Source organism: Eschrichtius robustus, chromosome 14, assembly GCF_028021215.1.
Source record: "Eschrichtius robustus isolate mEscRob2 chromosome 14, mEscRob2.pri, whole genome shotgun sequence".
Lineage (NCBI taxonomy): Eukaryota > Metazoa > Chordata > Mammalia > Artiodactyla > Eschrichtiidae > Eschrichtius > Eschrichtius robustus.
Window position 1 is genome coordinate 40,326,905 of NC_090837.1, and position 19,688 is coordinate 40,346,592.

The 19,688-nt window shown below is 47.6% G+C and overlaps 1 protein-coding gene across 1 annotated transcript in view; it reads left to right on the forward strand.

Annotated features, from left to right (window-relative positions):
• Nucleotides 1–19,688, forward strand: part of CABLES1 (Cdk5 and Abl enzyme substrate 1) — a 106,737-nt gene that overhangs the window by 56,501 nt on the left and 30,548 nt on the right. The window contains exon 4 of the mRNA XM_068562248.1: nucleotides 7,011–7,088. Within this exon, the coding sequence (XP_068418349.1) occupies nucleotides 7,011–7,088 (78 nt within the window). The remainder of the gene's footprint in view (nucleotides 1–7,010; nucleotides 7,089–19,688) is intronic.

Below are 19,688 nucleotides of genomic sequence, written 5' to 3' on the forward strand. Positions count from 1 at the left end.
TTTATCTACTTTGTAAAGTAAGATGGTAAAAAAAAAAAAAAAAAAAAAAAAAGGGCAGTAACTGAAGTCAGGTTGTAGCCTTTCATTTTTATATTGAAAATTTTGGAGGGAACTGGGCGAATGGGTCATAACTAAATTAAAACCTCGTTTGTCATCTCATCAGTTCCGATCTGTCAGCCTAGTTTAGTTTGAAAAATGAGTTGGAGGAAGTGGCACGTTTCAAAAAACAAAACAGCTAGTTACGAACTCTGGACGGGCCTTCTAGAAAGAAGAAATATGTCATCGCCTTTTCTCTCTCCATCCATTCGATAGATGTCAGGCATCTTCTGTGAGGTTCCCTGAAACATCTGCCTCTTCCCAAGCACGCATTTCTACTCCCAGAACTTTTATTTTTTTCTTTTTGGCTGCGCCATGCGGCTTATAGGATCTCAGTTCCCCGACCAGGGATTGAACCCAGGCCACAGCAGTGAAAGCTCAGAATCCTAACCACTAGGCCACCAGGGAACCGCCCCTCACCCCCAGAACTTTTGTTCTTTATTAAAAGACTAGAACCCTCCATCCCCCCAGCAGCAGGAGGCTGGCAGGGAAGCATCTTTATCAGTATCATCATCGGTGTTTCTAACCAATTGTCAGCAAAACCTCAGTCCTGAAGGACAGCGAATGGATAGACTTGAAGGAGCCTTAATAACCCCCAAACCTCACTGAGACTCCTGGGCACAGCGTGTTCTGCCACCGAAGTGGCCCCCAGAGCTGCTCTCAAACATGACTGCCCCATTGATTGTCCTCTGCTTCTTCCCTGGTGCCACAGGAGGAGCTGGGCTGTAGACACGGGGGCCCAGCTGGGGCTGGCGCTGGGTCAGCACCATATGCAGGGTTTATTACGGTTTTATTATCTGTACCTCTTTAAGGAGCACGGAGGGTATGCTGGCTTTTTCTGTGACTCTGCATGAGGCTTTTGAGAGAAACTGTTTTCAGTCATAAGCGACTGTGCTTGGTGCTTCTCCTGTGCGATGTACTGTGCTGAAAAGTGCTCGGCCTGGGAATGCTTGTTGCTTCTTTTCAACCAGTTTGATTTACAGGAAATAAAATGAGACACAGAAAAAAAAAGGTTGAGAGGTTGGAGAGAACCTTCCCTTGGCGGTTCAGTTTCGACTCTCTGCTTGACGAGAGGGCCTGGGAGCAGGGGGGAGTCCAGACCTTGGTCCCCACCAGTGGTCTGCAGCAGTCTGAGAAGAAAACCATCATTAGGGCCAGTAGATGGGCGGGGCTGGGGCCACGCTTAGGACACACTCAGGACCAGTGCTGTCCTGGAAGAGCAAGGATGAGAGGGCTCCAGAGGGGACTTCTAACCTCTGTGACACCACGCTCAGCTTGTTTTCCTCCTTCCTACCTCCCTGTTAGGGGCTGGATGGTATCCCCCCAAAATTCTTATGCTGAGCCCCAGCCCTCTGCACCTCAGAATGAGACCTTATTTGGAAATAGAGTCGTGGCAGATGTAATTAACTGGTCAAGATGAGATTGTGCTGCAGCAAAGGAGACCATAAACAAGATGAAAAGACAACCCTCAGAATGGGAGAAAATATTTGCAAATGAAGCAACTGATAAAGGATTAATCTCCAAAATTTACAAGCAGCTCATGAAGCTCAATATCAAAAAAAGCAAACAACCCAATCCAAAAATGGGCAGAAGACCTAAAGAGACATTTCTCCAAAGAAGATATACAGATTGCCAACAAACACATGAAAGGATGCTCAACATCACTAATCATTAGAGAAATGCACATCAAAACTACAATGAGGTATCACCTCACACCAGTCAGAATGGCCATCATCAAAAAGTCTACAAACAATAAATGCTGGAGAGGGTGTGGAGAAAAGGGAACCCTCTTCCACTGTTGGTGGGAATGTAAAATGATACAGCCACTATGGAGAACAGTATGGAGGTTCCTTAAAAAACTAAAAATAGGACTACCATACGACCCAGCAGTCCCACTACTGGGCATATACCCTGAGAAAACTATAATTCAAAAAAAGTCAAGTACCACAATGTTCATTGCAGCTCTATTTACAATAGCCAGGACATGGAAGCAACCTAAGTGTCCATCGACAGATGAATGGATAAAGAAGATGTGGCACATATATACAATGGAATATTACTCAGCCATAAAAAGAAACGAAATTGAGTTTTTTGTAGTGAGGTGGATGGACCTAGAGTCTGTCATACAGAGTGAAGTAAGTCAGAAAGAGAAAAACAAATACCGTATGCTAACACATATATATGGAATCTAAAAAAAAAAAAAAAAAGGTTCTGAAGAACCTAAGGGCGGGACAGGAATAAAGGCACAGACATAGAGAATAGACTTGAGGACACGGGGAGGGGGAAGGGTAAGCTGGGACAAAGTGAGAGAGTGGCATGGACACATATACACTACCAAATGTAAAAGAGATAGCTAGTGGGAAGCAGCCGCATAGCACAGGGAGATCAGCTCGGTGCTTTGTGACCACCTAGAGGGGTGGGATAGGGAGGGTGGGAGGGAGACGCAAGAGGGAGGAGTTATGGGGATATATGTATATGTATAGCTGATTCATCTTGTTATAAAGCAGAAACTAACGCACCATTTTAAAGCAATTATACTCCAATAAAGACGTTAAAAAAAAAAAAAAAGATGAGATTGTGCTGGAGCAAGGTGGCCCCTGATCTAATCACTGGTGTCCCTATAAAAGGGGGAAACTTGGAGACAGACATGCACATGGGGAGACGCCATGCGGCCTTGTGAGGGCTGGGGTTATGCTGCTCCAAGCCAAGGAGCTCCCAGAAGCTGGGAGAGCTGCCGGGAACAGGTCCTGCCCTCAGAGAGAGAACCTGGCCCTCCACACCTTGGTCTCTGGAACCCTGAGATGATTGATTTCTGTTATGGGAGCCGTTGCCACGGGGCAAGGTGCATGGCACCTTGTTACGGCAGCCCTGGCAAACTCCACGCTCCCTCAGTCTCTCTCTCACTGCAGTCATGCACTCTGCTGCCTGTCCTCTCTCTGTCCCCCTCTCCTCACTGCACTCCCCACCCTTGGGGGCACTCACCCAGCCGAGGCTCGGTCACCATCGCCATCCTAACCGCCCCAGGCCCCCTGAGGCCCAGGTCCAGCTCTGCTGAATTATTTACAGTAATCGCTTGGTCAAGGGAAGAGGTTAGTAAACGCTGGGAAAAATACCCACAGAAATGACATACATAGTTCAAACACCACACTTTCATTTCAGGCATGTTGGCGATCGCCCATTCCACAGGTTGGTGATGCCAGGTCTTTCTTTGCCTTGGGGCTCACGGAGCAGACTCTGTGGCACTGACCTCACACTATCATCGTTCCCACCTGTTGCTTCCATGTCCAGATTGAACTTCTTTAAAGTGACCCAAGAAACTAAGTGTAGAATCCTTTTGGATTTTTACAATTCTTTCTTATCTTTTATAGATGTCTTGCCCATACCTATTTCAACTGCAGGCGTTTTTCTGTTTTTTTTTTTTTTTTTTTAGTGATTTGCCTTGTTTGAAAAAATTTTAAAGCACTCAGTGTTATTTTTTATAGAAACAGCGTTTCTCCTTTTTTTGATTTTCACATGGCATTAGTTTGTGCAATCTTTAATGAACAAAGTATAACTAACAAATACAACTGGCAGAAACAGGTGGAGGGCATCCAGACCTGATCTTAGCAAGTATACGACTCAGTGTGGGTGTTCTAGAGAGCAGCCTACCAGCCTGAGCTTTGGGTGTGCCGTGAGTGTTGGTCAAAGTGATTTACGGAGGGGAGTGGAGACCCTGATGGGTTAGGCAAGGGAAGTCAGTGAAGAAAGAGTTTTACAGCACTCTCTGCTCCTCCAATAGGCCTTCCACTCCTCCTCCCAGCCTTGACTCATACCAATCCCTCTGCCAACGTATCTTCTCCTTGTAGCCTGTTGCCCCTTCTCAAGATCTCAGTTTAGCCATCACTTCCTCCAGGAAGCCCACCTAGCCTCCCTCAAGCTAGATTAACTGTCCCTCCGATGTGCGATAGCGCCCTCTAGTCCCCAGTCAGAGAAGTGACACCCCTGTGTAACTACCTCCCACCCAACAACCATAAGCTTTGTGAGGATGAGCCCTTGTCTGTGTCATGCATCAGCGGGTCCCCAGCACCTAGCACCATGTCTGGCATGAGTGGGTGCTCCAAAAATATTTGTGGAAGGGAAGAAGGAGGAGAGGAAGATCCTATAACTTGTTTCTCAGAAATCTTCCACCCCTCCCTGGATTGTAGGACAAGGTACACCTTAGCAGGCAGTGGAGGCCTGCACTGTCATCATAGTAACATTTGCAGTAATGGACGTGGTGGTGGACGTGGCGCGGTGTTGGCAGTCATGCTGAGAAGACTAACTCCAATGCCTGCCTCTGTCATCACGTGGCCTTCTTCTCTCTGTATTCTTCTGGAAGTCTCCAAACCTGGAGAAATCCAGTCATTGGATCTAAGGCCCACCCTAATATATTATGGCCTCTTCCTAAGTGATCACATCCACAACGACCCTATTTCCAAATAAGGCCACATCCACACGTTCTAGAGATTAGGACTTCAATACGTCTTTTGGGGGAACACGATTGAAACCACAATACCAGCATTTTAAAGTATGCTCTCTCTTGCTTCTTGGGCATGGAGGGAATGAAATACAGAATTTGAGAATGCGTTTCCACATGTGTGTCCAGTACCCAACATGCACCCCTGGGTAGTGGGCGCTCCTCAGCTGTGTTCACGTATCAGTGTACTCACTCACCCACCATTGTTGCCACTGTGATTTTCTTTGCTCTGACTTTCGAAGTTCTTTGCATGTTTTTAATGTCCTTAAGTGAATATCATTGCTATAATAGAATATTCTACCTGGAAGAGATCAAAACTTCCCACAGCCAACAGAGACTCCCCAGGGTTCTGGGAATAGAACAAGAAGCCAGTTTTTGGCATAAGAAAGAACACTTAAGGATCCTGGATGGCGTTAGACATTGCCTGGTCAGACACTGTCCGCACAGGGCCAAAGGGTTGAAAGCAGTGCCTCTGTGTACGTGTTACACCTTTGTGACAGGCCACACATGTCGGCCTTCAGCATCCTTTCTCGACCTTTCACCTTTAGCAGGCCTGTGTATTTTAGCACAGAGGTCTGAAGAGGTTCTGAATCCACAGACTCTGGTGGGAAAACTTACCTCGACCCAAGAAGGCAGTTCCCAGTAAAAATCATGAATATTTATTGAGCGTGTATTATTGGCACTGTTCCGAGGGCTCTCCCATATAGGGACTCATTTCCTCTTTACAACATTCCCTTAAGATATCTGCTCATTTTATCCCGTTGTTTTAGATGAGGAAACTAAAGAATTGGTGGGCTGCTTGAGGTTATACAAAGGTGACAGAGCTGGTATTTGAAGCTGGGAATGTAGCTTTGGTCCTGCCTTCCCAGGGATGGGTACTCAGGTGCTGCTCTGAAGCCCGACCTTGCCCAGACTGTGTTTCTGGAGGGGCTGCGTGTACGAAACCCTCAACTCGTCCTCTAGAAGAGGGCAGCAAATGTTTAGCAGCACTTCGTGATCAGGGTGCTCCTGGAAGTGGAAATAAGGAGTAGAGGCAGCACCCTAAAGAGAATGAGTAACTCCGTGAAAGGGGAGGAAATGCTTCCTGGGGAGGTGACTCATGAGCTGGGTTTTGAAGATTAAATAGGAGTTCACCCAGCATACCTAGTAAGACACAACAGTCAGAAGAAAGAGCATGCAAAGGACAGAGATATGAAACAACAGGTTTTTTTTAAAGTATGGGTGGGGACTTCCCTGGCTGTCCAGTGGTTAAGACTCCATGCTTCCACTGCAGGGGGCACGGGCTCGATCCCTGGTGAGAGAACTAGGATCCTGCATGCATGCCACACAGCCAAAAAAAAAGGTCCCCACCAGGGACCTTATGAAAAAAATTTTTTAAAGGTGGGGTACTGCAAGTACTTTAGCATGGATGAGTGATAAAATGCAAGGGCAAATATCACGTGTGTTGAGACCAGAGAGACAGAAAGAGCCAGAAAACAAAGGGCCTGGTTTACCTGCCAGGGAAGCTGACTTAATCCTGAGCATGTAGGCAATTTAATATCATAGTTTTAACACAAGGTCAGAATACCCAAACCTTGATGCTGTTAGTACTACTGCTTTTTTCCCCTGGTTTTATTCTTATAATTATTGAGGGAAAAGATGACAAAAGTCAGTAAACTCCATATCGGATGTGTGTTACTGTTGTGCTAAAGGATGTTGGTTTTTAATCTCCTCCACTGTTTCTCCAATTTTTCATCAGCAGTTCTCTTTGGCAAGTTATTCTCAGATGCCAAGATAAGTACTTTTGAGAGTTTTTTTTTTAATGTTTTCTTAAGTGCCTTTGATTGCATAAGAGCGTCATGTAGAACTGTTTCCAGTAGTATCTTTATAGCAGGAATGGAGGCTAAGACTGATTATGTAATTGTTCCCTCAATTTATTCTCAGAACCTAACACGCTGCCAGCATATGAAAAACCCTAATGATCACGGTGGCATCTGAGTGTCTTTCCTGCTCATGGTTTCTGGCACTATTGCTCTTGCATTGTTTACTGAAAAGTAGAAATTGATGGTTTAAATGTGGCATGACTGTTCCCCCAGCATTGGGCACCCCGGACCCATAGCTGCGTCTGCTCCATCTTGTATAATACATACGGCCCACAGCCAGCCTCTCTCACCAGAGAATGGATTCACGCGTGCTCCTTGGAGACCCTCGCCAGAGTCTCACCATGTTAAAATTCGGATGAGGAGAGGCAGTGTAATTGTGCTGCGCTGAGGTTGAATTTTGCAAGGGGAGCAGAATACCATCTGTCAGAGGAGGTGGCGGGAGTGTGCAAATACTGCTGTGAATTCCATGAATGCTTAATTGCTATAGATTTTTAAAATTTATTTAAGAGGCTTTGCATTTAGTGTGTTTGTTATTTGTTCTTTTTTTTTTTTTTTAGAATAGTCCTTATCAGTGGCAGAAGATCCTTCTGTAGTATATTTTCAGTGCTGCCGTATCGCGACAGTGCCCAAGTTGGGTATGTATATGCATGCTTGTTTTGTAGTTCTCTGGGTGAAAACTTCTGACACCATGTGTATAATGTGACCACCCTTTCCATTTCAAAGAACTTGCCTTGCTTTGACACTGCAAATTTAGTATTTGTAAACTTGAAAGAAAAAAAAGTTCCACTTTCTTTTCAGCCAGGAAGCTTCCCTGTTATTGGTGTGTGTGTGTGTGTTTGCGTGCGTGTGTGTGTGTGTGTACGCACGCATGTGTGTCCTTACCATATTGCCTGCTGTTTCTAAACGTGCATTTTGTCACCTCTTACAATTCTGTAAAGCAAGAGCAATCTGGGGCCCACCCATCCCTCTGGGCCTCATCAACTTTTGGAGAAAGGCAGCTCAGGAGAGGAATCAGACAAACCACGTGGCCATCCTGCCTCCTTGCGTTGTGGGCTGGGGGCTGGGCACTGACCAGCAAGCTGCACAAAGCAAAGTGGTATCAGGAACAGACCTGTGTGATTCGCCACAGGCCGGAGGACTGCACACTTCTCTAGGTCAACAAGCCCCTCCTTTGTTCTAAAAAGAAGTAAGTGAGGCTCTGACCTGGCAAAGCCCCCCCTCCTCATTCCACATCCCCAAACTCTGTGCTGTTTCTCCGTCTGAGTCTGACTCCTTCGCCCCCTCACCTGGTCACTGCATCCGCTATTTGTGGTCAGGGAGCTGCTGGTATTTAGGGCAGGATGGTTCCCTGCGTAGGATGCCGGAAGCATCGTGAGATGTCAGCTCTGATTTCTGCAAACTAAATGCTGGTATTGCCCTCTGGTCATTGCAACAGTGACACCCGAACACTGCCATTTATTCCTCTCCCACCACCTTCCATGGGCTCTGCCTGGTCATCCCCGTTCACCATGACTTTCCCTTTCCCCCTGCAGACCTGTCAGACTTTCAGCCTGTTAAACTCACCATGGTCCTTATTTTTACTCTACACTGTAAGCTCCATGGGACAGAACATCGGGCATCTTTATTCATGGAATGCTGACTTAGCCATTTATTAGATGTGTGCCTTAAAGAGCAATAATAATCTTACTGTTCATTGAGCACTTACTTTGTGCCAGTCCTCTTCATTATCTGCATTCTCACGACAACCTTGCATAATAGGTGCTCTAAAAAATGTAACAGCAAATCCTGAGCTCTGAGGTTTGTAGGACCATCTGGGTGTGGCCAGCAGGCTGCCCTTAAGAGACTTCTACTCTACTGAGTAGAGGGGGAAAAAGAAAGGTTTTCTTTATCTTTTCAACCTGCTGTGGTCCTGGATCTGGCCACCCCTGAGAGCAGGCTTATTTCTTGGGTCAGTAGCTTGTACCAGCTCACAGACCTATGTGTGACCCAGAAGGCCAGTTCATTGATCTAATTACAAGTAATGGCCCCAGGGCTCAGAATGTTTGAGTGTGACTAGCCTGTAAGTGCACTTCCAGGAGATCTGAATCACCAGTCTGTCTGCAAGTACATCTTCTCACAGCAAGGACCTGCCTGGACACTGTGGTGCCAGCCTTATTTTTCTGGGCTTTCCTTGCTCACCTTTCTGATGAACGTATTCTGTCCTTAGCTATGTTCCATTTATTCATTTATTGAGGGCTTACTGTGTGACTAGGTCCTGGAGGTAAAGGTAGGGAAAGATGGATCTGGTTCCTGCCCTCCTGGAACTTACAACCAAGAGGGAAGACACATAAAACTTTCACATATGATTAATAACCACCTTTAATAATGGCTAAGAGTATTCAGTCAGGTGACTGCCAAGTCTTCCTATCCAAGGACTCATTCTGTTTCTTTAACACAATCTGGCTTCTCCATATTTTCATCTTTGAAGTGTTCGTGTTAGTTTCATTCTTGAAAGATGATCTTATTTCCAAGTCCTGGGGTCCCCTCACTATGGTATCCAAGTGCTTATCTCCATTTTATAGATAAAACCACTGATCCTCAAAACTTAACGTCTCAAACATCAACTTTGGGCCAGAATGGGAATTTTTAAAAAATAAATTTCAGGTGTGCAGCATTACAGTTCAGTGTCTGAGTGATCACCCCCGTGAGTCTAGTCACCATCCGTACATTTCACCCCCTTTACCCATTTCGATCACCCCCCAACCACCTCCTCCTCTGGTAACCACTAGTCTGATCTCTGTAGCTATGAGTTTGTTTTTGTTTTATTTTGTTTCGTTTTGATTCCACATATGAATGAAGTCATATGATATTTGTCTTTCTCCATCTGACTTATTTCACTTGGCATACTAACTTCAAGGTTCATTCACGTTGTCACAAATCACAGGGTTTTTTATGACTGAACAGTATTCGTGTGTGCGCGCACGCGCATATATGTGCCACATCTTTATCCATTCGTCCATCATTGGACATTTAGGTTGCTTCCATATCTTGGCTATTATAAGTAATGCTGCAGTGAACATAGGAGTGCATATATCTTTTTGAATTAACATTTTCATGTTCTTCAGATAATACCCAGAAGTGTAGTTCCTGGGTCATATGGTAGTTCTATTCTTAATTTTTTTTAGGAACCTCCATACAGTTTTCCATGGTGGCTGCATCAGTTTACATTTCCACCCAACAGTGGAAAAGGCAAGGGTTCTCTCTTCTCCAATCCTCTCCAACATTTGTTATTCCTTGTGTTTTTGATAATAGCTGTTCTAACAGGTATGAGGTGATATCTCATTGTGCTTTTGATTTGCATTTCCCTAGTAATTAGTGATGTTGAGCATCTTTTCATGTGCCTGTTGGCCATCTGTGTGTCTTTGGGAAAATGTCTATTCATATCCTCTGCCCATTTTAATCAGGTTTTTTTTTTGTGGTTGGATTGTATGAGTTCTTTATATATTTTGTCAGAACGGGAATTTGAACCTGAGTCTGTCCAGCCTAGGGCTTCCTGTGACTCTCTCTGGCCAACAGGTGAGACGAACTCTGTATTCACAGAAACCCGTCTGTGCAGTGGGGCTTTTATGATAACCACCTCCCAGAAGTTAACTGAGCCTCGCTGGGTGCCTGGGATCCAGCACAGCGCCTGGCACAGAGAGGCAGGTGGGGTCCCCGGATTTCTTACAGCAAAAGAAATGCGGGGCTTCATGTGGAGAACTTAGAGACTTACAGCTTTTCACTTGGGCAAATCACTTACCTTCTGTGAGCCTGTGCTTGGTCCTCTCTAGAACGAGGATGGAAGGTTACTACCTGTGCCGTTAATTTGAAGATCACTGCATTTTATGCAAAGCCCATAGGGATGCGTTGTAACTTAAATTACCTGGGAAGAGTTCACCCAGAGTATCTCTGTTTGACATCCTTGTGGAAATAAGTGGCCCTCCACATTTTGAACACCTCAGGGAAGTGCTAGCTGGCAGCCGGGATGCGGGGAAACGGGGCCTGTCAGAGCCCAGGTCTCCTCCCCACTGCTGGGAAGCCCTCGTGGGTTTCAGGAGGATATATCATAGGATGTGTCAGCTATTCTGCCTGATGGCTCCAGATAGAGAAGCAAAACCAGTGTGTGGGATCACAGGACATAACCTTTTACATCCTAGACATGAATAAACTCAAACACACTAGTTCTTCAAATTTTGTAGATGAGGGAACCATGGTGCAGAAGGGTTAATTTTCTGTAATAAAACACATAATCGGGTCCTGCATAATACCTAACAGAGGAAAGAGCATGCCTATTTCTGCAACATATCCTCCTTAAGCTCTCACATAAGAAACTCTGAACAGAATTCAAAATATTGTAAATTAGAGGCAGGGTTAAGAAGCATTCTGCTTATGTATCAAATAGATAAACAACAAAGACCTACTGTATAGCACAGGGAACTATGTTCAAAGTCTTGTAATAACCTATAATGGAAAAGAATCGGGAAAAGAATATATATATATATAAAACTGAATCACTTTGCTGTATACCTGAAGCTAACACAGCATTGTAAATGAACTATACTTCAATTTTTAAAATGTAAAAAAAAAAAGCATTCTGCTTTTTAAATTTTTTTGATGAGCAGACATCCTATTTATGAATGTCTGCCGCATCATAATTATGACTTTTTCAAACTAATTATTGGGAAACAGCTGTGTTCAAATAATAAAAAATATTTATCCTAGTAAATTATACACATATATATTTTAAAGTACGATAGTCTGTGTGCATAGTAACTAATGCCTTTTCCACTGTGGAAAATTCCTTTGCTTTTATGCTAAAGTTCTCTCTGTGGCCAGGACATGAGTCTTAGAATTTCAGGGCTGGAAAGGGCTCTAGAGATGACATGGTATGGCCTCCGTGCATCATAGCTCAGGCCCCTGGGGCCCCGGGGGGATGAGACTCACTCACACCGCCAGCAAACCCAGCAGCGCCAGAGCCCAGGACTCCGGCCACCCCAGCCTGCTGACATTGTGGTCCCCAGCTCCCGTGTTTCCGTTGTCCTTACACACGCATGTGGACTAGGCCGCATGTGCCGGATTATTCCAGACAAGCACAAACCCCCCGCTGAAGGGGACAATGTACAGTTCCAACTTCACTGTAAGAAAGTTTTAAAAACAGGAAACTCAAGAGTTCATCCACTGTGTACTTGAACCTCCCTTACATGGAAAGCATCTATCAGGATGGCCTTATCTCTTTCCGGTTTTGTTTTCTGGCTTCTTGTGCTGTGCTGGAGCTTCCCAAGTCCTGCCCTCATATCTTGGTTCACCCTCCCCACCCCCCCACCCCGACCCCAAAGCTTTGTTCTTGGCTTTAAACTGAACTGAATACTTATTTTGGCTCCCAACATCAGGTGACCAAAGCGGACAGGACAGTGTTAGGAGAGGTTTTACCATTCATTCTTGCATTCATGCATTTGGTCATTTCTTCTGCCCCTAGTGAGTGTGAGGCCCTGCTGGAGGCTGGGAGGGTGCAGGGGTGAGTAAGACCTGTTCTCCAGGAGCTTATTATTGAACAAGGAAGCCAGACATGTGAACGGCCAGACCAAGACAACTGGGGAGCCTCAAAGAGGCACTAGAGAGCGCTTTGCCCCCAAATCTTGATCAACATCCACATTTACAATAAATCTACAATCTTCAGTAAAAGCCAGATGTTTGCTCTGTAAAGTCTCTTCAGCCCCGCCTACCCCTCCAAGTACATTGCCATCCCTGCCTGCCTTCCACGTAGACATTCAGGTGCTAACACTTCACAGCAGACTTCATTCATTCACCGCACGAAGTCTGTTGAACCTACTGTGTTCTAGGCAGTATCCAGGGATACAGTGGTGAACAAGAAAATGCCTCTTTTCCCATAGAGCTCACCGTCTAATGGTAGGAGACAGAAACAAGCGGGTAAACAAACTAGCCGTCAAGCCAAAGAGCAAACAGTTGAGTCCTACGCAATGTGCAGCTGGAGCACAGAGGGAAGAGTTGGGTGAATTCGGACAGAGGGATCGAAGAGTGCTCCCCACAGAAGGGGGCGCTTCAGCTAGATTGCAAGTGTGAGGTGTCGGAGAGGTGGAGAAGGATATTCCAGCCTCAGCATTGACTTCCAAGCATGTTCGAGGACACTCTGGCTCATGAACTTCCGGGCAGGGTCTCCATAATGCCTGACCTGTTGAGAGAATTCCATAAAGCGCCATCCCAGCTGGAATCCCATTGCTGAGGACACTGCAGGGTTCAGGCCTGTGTAGTGAGGGGAGGGGGAGGGAGTGGGGACAGAAAGAAGGGAGCTGTGCTGAGAGGCCTGGTCCTGGGATGTCACTGTCACAGACCCACCACCCAGCCTTCCCTGGGGTCTCGGTTTCCTCACTGTCCAATGGTGAGGTTTGACTACACTCTCCAATGATCCTGCCAGCTCAGAATGCTTGCCTCTGTGTTCGCATCCTCGTCCGCTTTGCTAATGTGGAAGCTGTAAGTCTGGCTGAACAAGGAGTTTATGAATGAAACATACTGTTCACGTTGCCCATCCACCAGCCATCAGCTGCTTTTAGACCTCACATCTGAATAATTATTCTCTGTGCATTTTTTTAAATGTACAGATCTAGTGACGTTCTGCAGTCTTATTTGGTACATTCTATTCTGGTACGGGCTAAAAGGACAGATACTAAAGCAACCCAGAGTTGAGAACAATGTGAAATGTTTGGGGTCATTTTGCATGCTACCAGATTTATACAAAGCTGACAATAGGCTTATTCACAAAGTGATTTCCAGAGCTTCTGCTTGAAGCAGACCCCTCTGATTGCTTACCAACTACAGCAGTCTCCAAACTCTTCTTCCCTGCCTTGACTTACAGATACAGCTATCTGAGAAAAGAGCGTATTTCCTTAGGATTAGCTGATTGTGTAGTCAAATATTGCGTGAACATGACAAATGCAGGTAATAACGTAAGCTGAAAGGTAAATAATGCTTCCAGTGTTCCCGGCACTGTTCTGAGAGCTTTATAAACATTTGCTCATTTAATTTCCACAACAACCTCAGAAGGCAGATTCTCCAGTTATCATTTTACAGGTGCAGAGTCTGGGGCAGAGGGAAGCATGGCTGCAGCAGCAGAGGGAGGAGGTGGGGCAGGCAGGCTGGCTGCAGGCGCTGCTTTGGGGCCAGCTGACCCCCCAGAGGCCGTCCCGAAAGCGCTAATGCCCAGTGGATTCCCTGCAGCATCACTGCTTTGGGGCTGGGCTTGCTGGCTCAGGACCAGTGACACGCGGGCTTCACTGGCTGACAGATGAGCACTGGGTGACGCGGAGCTCTGTCATCTGCCGCGGGAGGGCCACCTCCTGGGGACCTGGTGGCCATGGTGCTGGGTGGTGGCTTTGGAGGGTGCCCATTTACACTGCAGCCTGGGCTCCTCCAAGGGCAAACCCCAGGCATCTCTGGGTGGAGTCTTGGATGGAAAGTCATCTGTGTAATTCTCCCACATGGGTATTTGTCAACTGTAGAACAGGAAGGCTTATGGCAGGGCGTGGGGCAGCGGGGGTAGGCACGTTCTCCAGGTGTCGACACCAAGCAGACACCTGGGCCGTGTGTGGGCGTCACTGGCTCGCGACCTTGATGGGCTGCTGGCTCACGTCTCCCCAAACCTTCCCAGCCACGCCCAGGTCACCCCACAGGCACCACCAGGAAGCAGTTCCAGGACAGGTAAGGGTCTTCTACTGTCTTCATACTATGCATAGAAAAGGCTTCTCTTTGAGAAACTGTGCCGAACAGTTACATTAGAGGATTATTATTCACAGCACCAGATATGTCTTCACTTTACAAAAGGCTTGGTAACAGGGCTTTTGACGATTAAGAGCTTTGTTTCTTTCTTAATAAGCTTTCTTATTTTATTTCTTAAAATAGCGTTGGATCTACAGAGTTTGCTCACGCACAACACTTCAGGAAGTCTTCCATTAGATGAAATAAGATGCTTTTAATCACTATCCTTTGTCCCCGCTCTTTCGCTTTAGGATTTCAGAGTCGTGCCTGTTGCCTGAACCCACAGGGGCGGTGATGGGCATGGAGGGGCAGAGCGCAGGGTCGGGTACACTCAGACAGCGGGATCCTCGCTGACGGTTGGGGTGGGAGGGAGCGGAGTTAGGATAGTTCACAGAATGTCCAGGAATGACAGAGAAACCAGTATGGACACCCAGGAACAACCCAGTGGGAGGCCGTGCAGCCGGGACAAACATGCAGCCCAGTCCGGGGCTCCTCCTGTGGAAACGCTGCTGTTGATGCCTCCACCCGATGCCCGACAGACGCCCTGATCTCCCCGTGTGTTACTCACTTCTGTCTCCCGGCTTCACTGAGTGCTCCCGTGCCAGAACCTGGGTCACCCGCGGGGGTATGGAAAATGCAGTTTTCAGCCTTCCTGGGACTTGTGAGCCAGCCTTGGCCTCTGCCACCGTGACTCCCTGCAGAATCCACCTGCCCCCGAACTGGACCTGGGGAGGACGCCAAGGGAGTCCAACCCCCAACCCAGCATCAGCCCTGGGAGGGAGCCCTCCGGGAGGCAAGGATCCATAGGAAGGGTCCTCAGAGGGTCCCCTCCCTCCCCGCACCATGCCTCCCTGAAAGGAGACACGTTCTAATCAGACTCCCTCCAGCCGGGACCAAACCCGGCCCTCTCCTCCAGGCCGCTTGCTCAGGCACCCCTCCCCAGGTCCTACCGCCCCCCCTCCCAGGCCCCGCAGGAGTCCACTCATGTTCTGTGGGGCCTTTGCTTAGGCCTGTCGTAGCGCTCACACATGTATTTAACCTCTTTGTAGCTTGTCCTCACCCCCCTGAGGGCGTGACTCTGTCTTAGTCCAACAGCCGTCTCCACAGTGCTCAGTGCACAGTACTCCTTCCTGTTAAGCTTGTTGAACGAATGAGGAGAAGTGGTGTTTCTGAGGACTGTCCCCAGGCTATTAAAAGTGGCTAGTTTTATGAAGATACATCACTGCCCCAGCAAATGACGGCCACGCCCTCTGCGTCAGCAGGAGCAAGGGCTCTTTCTCAGGAGCCCTCAGCCTGGTACCTCGTCCCTGCGGCATCTCCGTAGAAGTGGTGCTGGACAGTCAGAAGGAAGGCCCTGGACGGTGCTAACAAGGGTGCTCTGACATGGACCTCAGGGCCCTGCTTCCCTGCGAGTAACTGTCACACCCTCAGTGAAAGCTGCTAAGCCCGGTGACGACAACAGAGGGCTTCCAGCTGCACCCGCGTGCAGGTGCCGAGCCCCATCGAGGTCCCCCAGCCCGACCTGCCTCGCCAGGTGTCTCTCCCACGTCCGCCTCACAGCCTGGACGGCACCACCAGCCGGGCACGCGGTGCTCCTTCAGAGTCACTCACAGATGCTGCACCCTGCACGTTAAACCCCAGAGCGCCGAGGCCTTTTGCTGAGGTCACGCCTGGCTTCTACAGTCTCTGCCAACCTCGGAGTTCCCTGGCTTTCAGCGGCTGGCTTACCCGGCCCTCAGCCAACTCAGGTTGCCAGAACGTCTCGGAACCGGCATCATGTGATCACAGTGTAAGTAACAGCCCCATTGTGAGCAGAGCGACACGTGATTTTCCTTCCACGTTTCCTGCTTTCGCTTATGGCAAGGGACACACTTCGGATTGAATCTAGCGTAGCGTTAGAGGGCCGTTTTCCCAGGTCAGTGCTGGGGGGAGGGGGGACCTTCATCCCGTCACTGGAGCCCCTCTCCATGTCTGGGGGGGTGAACCGAAGCCTCTGCCTTGGTCCTTCTCACCACCACCCACGCGCACGCACGTGCACAACCTGGTCCTCACTGCCCTGCCCTTTCTGTGGCCCCATGTGGCCATCTGTGCTCGGGTGCACGTGTTGGGAAGATGCTGGGATTTACTGGCACGCTTAGATTGAAGACGGGCTACAGGCTGTGCTCACTCCTGTCAAATAAACAGCACTTGAGCCCACAGTCCCACGAATCATTACCAGGGATGGATTGCCTTTCAAAACAGCAGGCCTACTGGCTGAGCTGGATGAGCAGAAGCTACTTCCGAGGGCGTGGAAGTCCTTGCTGGATGTAAGGGCATCGCAACTTCTTCTCGGGGTGTCTCCCAGCTAATTCATTAAAGGACATGTGGCATGGACCATTTGCCAGCTAACGCCCGTTCATGTGAGCTCATTGACAGGGAGCACTCTTCAGATCCGAAGACAGACTTTTAGAGCTAGAAGGAACTCGGAGACTGTCTAGTCCTGTGGTTTGCAGACTTTTTCTTTTTTCGCTGAAAAGAACCATTCTTCTAACACAGGTTTACACAGAACACCAGTAAATAAAACCCCTAACATCAGAGTTATTCCAGAAAAGTGGGAGTGGGGACGAGAAGCCCACTCATGTCCACTCTGTCCCTCATGGCCCCATCAGTGAAACCACAGGCCTTATCCATCCCTGAAGCCAGGAGCCATCGGCATGGGAGAGAGCTGGTTCGGACAGGATCCTTGGTCCCAGCAAATTAACTAACCTTTCTGGTCCCAGGCTTACTCACCTATAAAATCGGCTATAATGCCAACCTCAGAGTTCTGAGAACATTAACTGGAAAATTAGGTATGAACACTCTGAGAACCCGGCCAGCCTGTTAGTAGATACTCATTAAATGTTAACTTTGGTAACATGTTTGTCTGGTCACAGAGCTACTTGAGCAGTCTTTCTAGATGTGCCCCAACATGGCAAATCTCAATCCTGTTCATGGTGAGGTAGCCAGTGAGTGTTTCTACAAACAAAAGGGATTCATCTGCAGCTCTGCTTTTTTACTTGGTCTTTACGTTGTTTTCCTCAATGGTACATGCTTATCTTTAAAAATCTGGAAAGTACATAAAAATAAAAGGAAGCCTAAAAATTACTGAGCCTCACCTCAAAGGCATCATTAACATTTTGGTCTATTTCCTTCCAGTCTTTTTTTTCCCCCTAGTGCATGGGCTTATAGGGAATATGACAAGATGATTGTTTTGTTTTGATCTTTCTTGCTAGTGCTAAGAGGCCCTGCCAAATCCCACCTTTCAAAACAAGCTATTAGAAGCTGGTTGCTGAGAAGAGGAACAGATGTTGCCTGCCTTTTTCACTAACTGAAACATCAAACCCTCCATAGCTGTAAACACTCTTCTCAGATTAAGCTTGTAAATTATGCCATTTTCTGGGAAGAGTCCCAGCCTTAAACCAGCTCCTCTTCTCTCAACCAGTTGCCAAGGCCTGTCTGAGTCTCGTTGCCTTTTATCCACATTAGTCATTGCCTTCTCTTTTCTAGCGTGGATTTGTGGTTTGGCTTGGCGACCCTCCACTTATGAAATGGATTGCAAGCAAGATGCTCGACTTTCCTAAGTAGGCAAACCCCACTTGATCAACAGGTCATCCACACCTCTAAGACCACTGCCCCTTCTCCTGCTCCTCAGCCCTCACCCCATCCTCTGGGCTGCTGTGCCATCACCATGGGACCAGGAGTGGAAAATCTGGGAGCTGTAAAGGAATCTATGAGTTCAGAAGTAGAGAGAGCGAGAGGAAATTGTGAAAAAATAGGAACAGCTTGGAAGGAAGGATCCTGAGAAGGAAAAGGAGGCTCAGAGAGGGAGGTGGAAATAAGGCAAACTTGACCTCTTTTAAAATGTTATGGGGCTTCCCTGGTGGTGCAGTGGTTGAGAATCTGCCTGCCAATGCAGGGGACACGGGTTCGAGCCCTGGTCTGGGAAGATCCCACATGCCGTGGAGCAACTGGGCCCATGAGCCACAGCTACTGAACCTGCGCATCTGGAGGCTGTGCTCCACAATGAGAGGCTGCGATAATGAGAGGCCCGTGCACCGCGATGAAGAGTGGCCCCCGCTTGCCGCAACTAGAGAAAGCCCTCGCACAGAAACGAAGACCCAACACAGCCAAAAATAAATTAAAAAAAAAAAAAAATGTTATGGAGGGTCAGCCCCAAACTGGGAAACCACGAGACAAACCCAACTTTCTCTTATTTCTTCGCCCTCTTACGCCCTCTGACCTGCTGCTCCTGCAACCACGGCTCTTGCTGGTACCCTTGGGCTGGTTCAGTTACATTGTAGGCCAAAAGGGCATTGTGTGGGCTAATGGCCATTTATAACATCGTGTCAGTGGGAAGTGCATTCTGAGTTCCAGAGGGCCGACTCATAAGCTTTGGGATAACAACCCACTGCTGAGGGAGAGATGCAGGCATTGTGTTGAGGACCAGCCCCAGGACTGTGCATAAGGGGAGTGACGTGGGTGCCCACATGCTCTTATTTCCTGAAACATATGGACATCAGTAGGCATTTCTGTATGTACGGATGCAAACAAAAGGAATTAGGAATGAACCCTGTTAACCTGTGATTCGGGGCTATGTAAAATAACCAAGCTAGTGATTTCAGCAAAAAACAGTTTCTGAGACGTGTGTGGGTACAGACCCATTCAGATAACCACACCTGATTGAAAGTCACTGGGTTAGTTTTATTATAAATGCATCAGAGACCGTGTGATGAAGAAAATGGCGTCCCAGTGGAGCACAAGGTATCTCAGGGGGCGTGTTTTAAAATAGCAGCTTCCACATGGTGTTTATGTCCTTAGCTTTCTGGCATTGGGGCATTTCAGATGAGGTCATCCTCTTGGGTCCATTTCCTGAGTTGATCATTTTGTGACACAGAGAACAGCTTCTTCTATTTTTAGAGAGGGCCTCTAAGCCTAAATGCTGCCTGCCTGGCTCCCAGCCCATCCCCCCCCCTTCCTCCGCACCCATTTTCCCCAAAAACATCTCTTTTCATTGTGGAAAATTGCACATTCACAAATTGTGTTTCTTTCCTCACACCAAGCATATTTCCACCCAGAGACAGATTCAGGAATGAGCTCATGGATGAATCATGCTATTACCCCGCTGTTTATAGGAGCTGCCTTTAGACAAAGATTTTGGTGTAAGCTGTATTACGGTCCCTTCATGGTCTGCCAGTTACCGAAGGGGGGTAGAGGGGTGGTTTATCAATGAAGTGCTGAGTGTGAGAGGGGCTGGACTTCTGGACTGAAAGCTGCTTGGATTTCACTTTTTCCTGTCATTCCTGGGCCTTGTTCCATCGACTGAACTGTGATATTATAATGCTCTGCTCTGATACAAGGAAGCAGACCCAATCCAAGATGGCAGCTGTACGGTATCTGAAGAAGCGACAATTAGGACCACTTAGACTATG